The following is a 9,151-nucleotide window of genomic DNA, read 5'->3' on the forward strand; positions in this document are numbered from 1 at the left end:
TCTGTTTGCAGATCAAGTATAATTAAAAAAGATAAATTTTGGTAAATCTAACATTTACTAAATTTCTTTTTTTAATATAATTAAAAAACACAACAAAAAGTTAAGTTTTACAAAAAGAAATTAACTTTATTTTTAACAATAAAATATGGATGATTGAACATGATTTGCTGAATTAGTGATTATATTTTGTTGAAAACGTCAAAAATCCCATAAACAAATAATCCCGATATAATAGCTTAAATATAGCTGTTTTAACGCATCCACCGAAATCGATCCATCCACAGTAACTTTTTAGGACGATCTCCCAAAATTTTGAAAAAAATAACCCAATTTTATTTCAAGTTCTCTATTTTTTGTTTTAGTATACTTTTAATTCAACTACCAACATAAAACTATACTTGGAATATCGGAATACATTTTGTAGATCGTAGTGTAAATTACTTATCATTACAATGTATCATTAACAAGATCATTTATCTGATACCGTTATAAACTATAAAAAACAAAACAAAAAATTAACCCAAAAAATAAAAAAAACATTCTTGTGTTTAAAAACGTGAAAACAATACTATTTTTTACGAATTTTTTTAAATGTTTCGGTCTTGGCAATAATCACCTAAACACGTTTATCATTAATCTTCTCAGTGAAAGAGAATGGATATCATTTGAATAAGAGTCTTTTTGGCAAAATCGATCTCTGATTTTTCAAAATTTTATTTTTTTTTCAATTTTTTGGTGCCCGATATTTCAGTCTATTTTTCCCTTTTATACACCAATCCACTAAAAAACGCCAATCCAGTGTCATGCCCTTATATTAAATTATATTATACATTATTATTATATTATTATTAAAATATATCTATTTTATATAAGAATATCAGTTATATTATAAAAATGATTTAATATTACTAAAAAATAAATTGGTAATGATAAACAATTTAAATATTAATTAATATAATATAGTTTATCATAGATACAATATAACAACAAAAGAATTATATTACAAATCTGGGTGAGTCAATCCTGGGCATTGAGATCTCTCCTCTTTGCTTTTGTTCTGGAAATCGGCAGACATAAGTGAAAACACTTCCAAGTCGGCGTAGCAAGTGTTTGGTGTTAAAATTGAAGAAGCATTTTCTTCTTGTGGAGTGTCTTGAAATAACAGAACAGCGGGAGTGTCTTGATTTGTTGGAAGAGTTTCACGACGAATCCGTTTATGGGCATCCAACTGAGAACGACTGCTCAGTGTCTGGACGCGCTTTGCTTTTGGAGTGAACATTACTTTTCTATTTGAAGTTTCGTTGGTAATTAGTATTTTTCTTCGGTGTTTTTACTATTTTGTAATTATTCTCATACTATATTAATATAGTTGATAGAGCCATTCTTTTTTATTTTTGTTGGAAAAAACCCCCAAAAAATTGGAAAAAAGGATAATGTATAATTAGTTCATTTATAATATTTTCTGGTAGTTTTTTAATTTGACACTAAAAAAAATTAATAATTAATAAATAAGTTATTTTATTTACTATTTTCAATAGAGTTGTCTTGATTGAAAAATTATATTTTCACTCTAGTTTTATTTTGGTATAATAAACCATATTTTAGATAAAACATCAACATTTTTATTTTTAAAAATAACCAAAAAACAAGAAATTAATAAAAACAGCTCCACACAACTGTTAATCAATGACAAAATAAATTATATTTTTTAGTTTGTTATTTAATTTAATAACAAATATAAACCAAATTATTTATTAATTATTTTTATAATATAGGATCATTCTATTTTTAATGAATATAATATTTTAATTAAAAATACTATACAATTGTGTTTATTTATAAAAAAAAGAAACAAACTCACATGTTATTGACCAAATTAAAGCATTTAATTGTGTGTTGGTATTTTGAAAAACAATTGGACATTTGAATTTAAAGCAAATACTTAATAACAAGGAAACAGAATAATACATTTGTTGCTTTCACAAATAGTAAGAGACTTATTAAAGAAAATGCAGTAAGAGAAATACAAAAGTAAATCTAAATAATAAGTTTTTGATGTTTATGTGTTTATTTATTTATAAATGAACAAACCGTTTAGAATAATGTATAGCCTTGATCATTAACTTTAAAATGATACGGCGTAGAAAATTTACTGATTTGGGTTGTAAGTATAACGGAGGTCAAGAAATTTAGACTAAAAAACTAATTCAATTTTAAATGGTGAAATGGGGTGTCTGTCAGTTAAGATTAACAAAGCTATTTTTAATAACAAATGTTTCCTTTCTTTGAGTTTATTTAGACATTTTCGTAATCAAATCACATCGATGTAATAATTAAATAATTGACACGCAAATTAACACCAGATGAAAGAATACATTAATTACCATCTATACTATAAATAGAATTATTCAAATTATTCATATTATTATAAAAAACAATTAAAACAAATTTACATTGAGAAGTTATAAAGTAATAATAAATAACTTATAAATAACAAAAAAAACTCATTTACTGTTTGGATGCTTTTTTAGCCTTTTTCTCGGCTTTTTTATCCTCTTTTTTGTTTTTGATTTTGTCGAGTTTGTCCTCAAACTTTTCTTTAATCTTATTGATCTTCTCGTCTCTCTGTTTCTTAGCCTCTTCAGCAATTCTTTTTTGGTTCTTGAGTTCGACATTAGCAACAGCAATTTTAGCCTTCATATCGCACAATTTATCTTTAAGTTTGTGGACCTTAATTTTAAGTTTTTTAATCTTCTGGCAGTTGCACTTTGGTTTTGTGCATTTCTTCTTCTTACTCTCAGCCAACATCTTTTTCATTTTCATCATTTCAAGCTTCAAGAGTTTGTTTTCTTTTTTACTCAATTGCCCACCGTGTGTAGCTTCTTTCAATTTAGCAAGTAATTCTTTAGTCTTCTTTCTTGATCCCGATTCCAATGCTTTTTGCGCTTTAATAAAAGCTTTTCTTGCAGCGTCCGAGACTTTATGTGATTGGAGTAACTTCTTCTGCAACAGTTCAGCTTTTCTAATGGCATCGTTCTTATCTTTAACTAACTTGTTTCGTGCAGCTAACTTTCTTTTACGTTCTTCTTCTTTCTTACGACGTGCAGCTTCATGTCTACGTCGGCGCTCAGCTTCTTCTCTTCGTCTTCTCTCAGCTTGACGTCGTTGGTGTTCTTGTTGACGTCGTCGGGCTTCCTCTTGAGCTCTTCGAATATTCTCTTGCTGTTGTTGCCAAGCTCGTTGTTGAGCTTCTCGGGCTTCTCTGGCACGACGTTCTCTCTCTTCTCTTTCTTTACGTCTTCTTCTTCTGCAACTTCTTGTCCAGCACCAATCGTCGTCTTTCATATCATCTTCCTCCTCATCGTCGTCTTCCATCTCAACATCAGCTTCTTCTTCTTCATCGTCATCAAACTCATCTTCCTCTTCATTCTCCGCAACTTCTGTGTCTGCATTTTCCTCTAACTCATATTCGTTTTCAGCGAAATCGTCTGCCAGCTCTAAACTCGAGCCCTCTTCGGAAAATACGGTCATAAAAAGGCAGGTAAATAGTAACAATACCTTCATGTACAAACAATATGAATTGTTTGTTCCAATATGTCAGTTCCAATTGTTTTGAAATTTGAGTGGTACGGTATTGCTTTGTTTGCTTATCTTGGAATTTGTCATCGTTTTTTTGACTTAATACAACGGGATAATTAGAATAAAGATTGTTTATTCACAAAACAATAGAAAAAGAGGGACTTGACTTCACAAAATACAAAATATTTTGTATTCGTCTTATTACTTTAAAATAGACATATTAAAAGTAATATTTCAGGATATAAATTTTGTGGGTTGTTTTATAATAAGTTTTTTAAATTTTTATTACACTTTTTTTTCCCATTTCAGTGCGAGTTTTTATGCTGATTGGTTAAATTTTAGTAAATTACAATAACTTTCATTGTGCTTAATAATAACAACAATAGTTTATTATATGAATAATCCTACATTTTTGGATGTATTAAAACTATTATATTATAACACAAACCACTAAATAAAACAACGGCATTTTTATTATTTTTTATTACACATTCAACCATCAAAAATTAAAATGTATAGTATAAATAATTAAAAATGTAAATAAATTAAAAAATTAGAGGTTGTGTGTAGTTTGAATAAAAGAAAAATCACACAAAAAATTATTTTTGTGATTTTGATAATAAAAACTCTCTAAAAAATGGGTTTTATTTTCACTTTTTTATTTAAAACTTCGAAAACCAATAAGAACTTCCATTAAAAATTAATAAAAATTTATTTCATGTTGTTTTTTAAGTTCCCATATTACAATTTTGGTGGTTTTTATATTGTGTTGTTAGTGTTTTTGTTTTCAAGGTAATTATTTTTTTTGTTTTGTTTTCAATAAAAGTGATAATAATAATTATTATTAAAATATTATTTTTGATAATTATTTTTATAATTTATTATTATTATTATGATAATTAAATATTAATTTGAGAAATGCGACTTTCTAGTCAATTTTCGACAAAATCAACTTTATATTATGATTAAATCGAAAAAAGAAAAAAAAAATCATGTATTTTCCAACCAAAAATAATATCTTCATTTGATTTATTTGATTAGTTCTGTTTGTATAATAAAAATATAGTATAAGTAATGATACATTGTTTTTAAAGTCAAAATAAAAGTTATAATAAACTGGATGGATAAATGGGATGAAAACCTCACAAATACAAAAAACTTAGTAAAAAAAGAACAAAAATCAACAACAAAAACAAATTTCCCAAAAGTACGTTGTTTATAACATTTATGATGAGTTTTATTTGTCAAAAATGAGAGGAAGATTATATCCCGTTTGTCTTTGATGGAAAAGGTGTGTTGAAAAGGAGGGACTGAAAAAAGCAGACGTCACCACTCCGTATGTCTTGGTTAAACGTTTTTAGTTGGAAGGCTCGACGGGTAGATTCCGAGGAAGCTCCTCATGAACAATACGGGAAATTTCAGCCTGCAGGTTCATGTCCGCCCGCATTTGACGTGATAAAACCCCCAATCATAACAACACCCTTCAAATACGAAGAACATAAAAGTCACAGAAATCGATATGTTGATCCCTTCACTCATGAAGTGCATTGTAATGAGCCGCCTCTTGTGGAGATCCAAAGACCTTAATTTTATTGTTTTTATATATTATTATAAAAATAGTTTTTATTAATATAATTTGTGAAATAAGACTTTTTTTGTGTGATGATTTTTCACATCACACTTTTTATTATTTTGAACTACTATTTATTATTATAAAAAACAATATATTTATAAAATATTGACTTTGACATCAAGTGATGCAACTATTTATCACATTGTGTAAATAATAATAAACGAATGGTTAAATATATTAAAAATATTTTTATTAATTCAATTCATTTTATTCTATATATACTCAATTATGAAAAAAATTTATAATTTTATAAAAATTTTATTTAATTTTTCTATTACCATTATACTAATTATTAATAAATTATATATATATTTTTTTTATTGTTTTTAATAAAAATTTTTCAACAAAAAATATCTATTTATAACGAACAAAAAGAAATGTTTTTTAAACTTTGAAAAAAATGAATTTAAACAAAAATATAATGAAATCATAATTGTACTTTATTTGGAATTGTAAACACTTTTAATTTGTTTTTTAATATGTTTTTTCTAATTCGATTTAAATGTATCGAATAATAGTTATGATTTGGTTTATTTTTAATTAGTTGAGTGGTTAAAATACAGCATAAATCGCATCAATGTTATCTATGGATGATTGTAATGAAACTTTGTTACAATTTCACAATTTTTCCAATAAAAGGGTTCAAACCGAACATAAAACAAAGACAGATGAAATGCTTTTAAACATCACACAGTCCAATTTATAAAAGTTTAAACCAAAAAATGAGAATTAATTTTAATGAACACAAGAAGGAGTTTAGAACATGCTTTACTAGTTGGTCTTCTTGTTTTAAGTGAAAGTAGTGTGTCGTGTAGTATCACAACACTGCGTGATAATTCAACTGAAATCCAGCATTCTTTTGATATTTTAGAAGTGAAAGGACGGATAAGGTTACTTTCTTCATGTCTTGCAAATGTTTCAAAACATGATATATATTCCAACAAAATGTTTAAGTCGATCATCCTTAGTTTGAATAAGACGGGATTGATTAATGTCAATTATTCAAAGAAAAGAATTGCATCTTTGGTTGTTGGAACATCATTTTATCATGGGCATTTATTAACTGAAATTTGTAACGAATTGTACATGGAAATAATATCATCAATTAGAGGAAGTAAAAGAAGTAAAGGGTTTCCATCCTTCTCTGTTATATACACTACATTCACTCCTGAGAATCAAAAAATCAACTCAATATTTCAGTCTCATGGAATATCATTAAATAAGAAAATGCCCTCGCCCTACTGGAATGTTTTTGAGGTTATCACCAAAGAACAAAATGATACAAGAAAACACAATAAATCAATAAGTATGTACTATCTATTTTCTATTATTATATAACAAATATAGTATAATTAAACTATACGTATTGTTTAAAAAAGAGTATAAATAGAGTCAAATAGTATGCTCTTTGAAAGAAACAAATCACTTCAATTTGGCGTATTGTTCTTTGACAAATGTGTCGATTTTTTTCTTGAGCTCGGGAAGAGGTATAACCATTGATAATTCCAATGGTGTTCTGTCATATGGGTCTTCTTTGGAATTCATCAAATGTTTGACTATTGTAGTTCTATCGACAATGACGTGACTATTTGGTAACTCGACGGGGTCTTTCATTAAAGTGCCCATAATAGTGTCGCAGAACTCTTCTGGAATGTCAAGACCCATCTTTTCCTCTACAATTGCGTAAATATCCTTCGATGAATATCCTTTGATCTTCTCGACCAATTGTCGGAACTCCTTTAACTCACTTGGACTTCTCGATTGAATGTATTCTATTGACGCCAATGCGGCTTCAAATGTTCTTTCTTTAAACGACCTTGTATCCTCGCAAATTGCTGCAATGAAATTGTCGTGCCTTCCAAGATAAAGGAAGATGTCAAAAAAGAAATTGAGAAGGGTTTTCGGATGGAAGTTGTATTGCTCCAAATTCGACACTTTATATTCTCCAGACCTTTCGCCAACAATGCACGATAAGAAGTAGTTGAAACACGCTGCCACATCGTTTATAACTAATGGATCCAAAAATGGGACTTGTGTCTTCTCAATAACCAACTTTAAGAATTGGAAAGAAGACTCCGCAAGTGAAAACAAATTCTTGACTTGTCTCCCATTCTCATCAGCACTTCGCAGCAAGTCATTTCGCCCTTCTTCGCTCATTCTTTCCCAATCCACTTTATCAGCACGTTTGTCCTCAACGTTTTTGATGTCAGCCAATTTAAGCAACGAATCTTCCAGCATCAAATTGGTGTCGGAAACGATGTGCTGAACAAATGCGGGAAACACTCTTTGATCATTCGAATCAAATATTTTAATGATATTTTGTTGGTAAGTTGTGTACTTCCACAATTTGATAAAGCAGTTCTGTATCAGTCTTCTCCAATTGATCTTATCGTAGTACTGCGTGTGACTTCCCGTCTTCTCGCAGTCGACGTAAAAACACAATAACGAGAACACAACATTTGCTTTAGAAAAATCGGTGAGTAAAAGGTCGTGTGGTGATTTAAACACTTCCTCGTGTTGAATTATGGACACGACAAATAACTCACCCAACTCACACCTTAAAAATGGATTTTTACACAAGTTGGACGAAGACAAATATGAACAGATGACGACATCCAAATTTGGAGGGAATGCTCCAACACTCATTCCATTTGCTTCCAGATTCAAACACATTCCAACATAGTCTGTGATAATGCTCACAACAAACTCCGGGAGAAACGCCAACACAAATGGCGTGAATGAAAGTTTCTTTGAGTTCACACCAAACACATCGGGCAAATATTTTGTAAAGAACTTCACCAACTCCGCCATGAAGTACGAATTACTCAACACCGCAACTGAATTCAGGCATTGAGCATCCGAGGATATGATTAATTGTTTGGCATATCCAGCTTGAATACCATCTCTTGCTTGGACAGCTCTTGGGTAGATCGAAAGGAGTTGGTCGATTTGTTCTCGCATCGGCGTGACACAGATTTGTGTCAACTTCAATATATAGAAGAACAGTTTAGTCTCCGCTTGTGTATTACTTTGCTGTGTTTTGCGTGGAAATTTTGTATCGTCCTGGACGGGATAGATCATCTTTTCAAAATCATTCACACTCGTCTTTTCTCCTTTTTTAAAGACAAACTTCTCAACGTCACTTGGTGTTGCACGACACAAGCTACATTCATATAAATTGAATACGTCATTCTCCAAGAAGTAAGTATAGTCCATCACTACGGGGTGTTCGGAGTTTTCGCACATACTCTTAAACGTGTATTGTAAGCTTCTAAAGACAAATCCAAGTAACGAGTCGCAATACACTTTGTTTCTATTAAACTCCAGTTTTGCTCTGTCTTTGTTTATCTCAAAGAAGCAGTTGATCCATTCAAACGTTTGCGCTTGGCTGTCTTCGAACTTCAAAAGAGCCGCAATGATATCGCCAAATATCTTTTGTCCGGTCTCTGCAAGGGGCATCAGCGTCTTCAAGACTTTTCCAAAGTCTCTTGAAAACGGATCGCCGTAGACGTTTAAATAGTCCAACAAAAAGATGTTCACCACCTTCCCAAGTAGTGTATTTCTTAACGCGAATATATTCATTTGCTCCGGCAAGAAATTGTTATGACATGTGATGCTTAATGCGATCGCTTCGTTGCTTAATAAACTCAACAAAAACGCAAACAAGTCGAGTAAATCCGTTGAAGTGATTTTCGTTGTGTTGAGACGTTGTAAGAACGATTGATAAAAGACTTCGACGACTTCTAACATGTCCGGATGGTCTTGAATACTTCTCATTATACTCCTCCCCATCTGACCTTTAACCATTCTCCATATCATGACTTCCCTTTCTGTCAACAAATAGTTCTGGTATACTATACTTTATAATTGAATAGAACAAACAATGAATCTGTCATTGGGAACGAGTCAGGACATTCCAATACAACAACTATATAATTC

The 9,151-nt window shown here is 30.1% G+C and overlaps 2 protein-coding genes across 2 annotated transcripts; both read right to left on the reverse strand.

Annotated features, from left to right (window-relative positions):
• Nucleotides 1-2,508: 2,508 nt before the first annotated feature.
• EIN_176010 (hypothetical protein) lies at nucleotides 2,509-3,564 on the reverse strand (the record flags this gene model as incomplete). Its single annotated transcript, XM_004260527.1, has 1 exon — nucleotides 2,509-3,564. The coding sequence occupies one exon, from the start codon at nucleotides 3,562-3,564 to the stop codon at nucleotides 2,509-2,511; it is 1,056 nt and encodes a 351-aa protein (XP_004260575.1).
• A 3,070-nt stretch (nucleotides 3,565-6,634) lies between these two features.
• On the reverse strand, nucleotides 6,635-9,031 carry EIN_176020 (ubiquitination factor E4, putative; the record flags this gene model as incomplete). The annotated part of the gene is made up of 1 exon (XM_004260528.1): nucleotides 6,635-9,031. One exon carries the CDS (start codon nucleotides 9,029-9,031, stop codon nucleotides 6,635-6,637), a length of 2,397 nt encoding a protein of 798 aa, XP_004260576.1.
• Nucleotides 9,032-9,151: the final 120 nt, after the last annotated feature.

Source organism: Entamoeba invadens (genome assembly GCF_000330505.1).
Source record: "Entamoeba invadens IP1 unplaced genomic scaffold scaff_1105074725183, whole genome shotgun sequence".
NCBI lineage: Eukaryota > Evosea > Mastigamoebida > Endamoebidae > Entamoeba > Entamoeba invadens.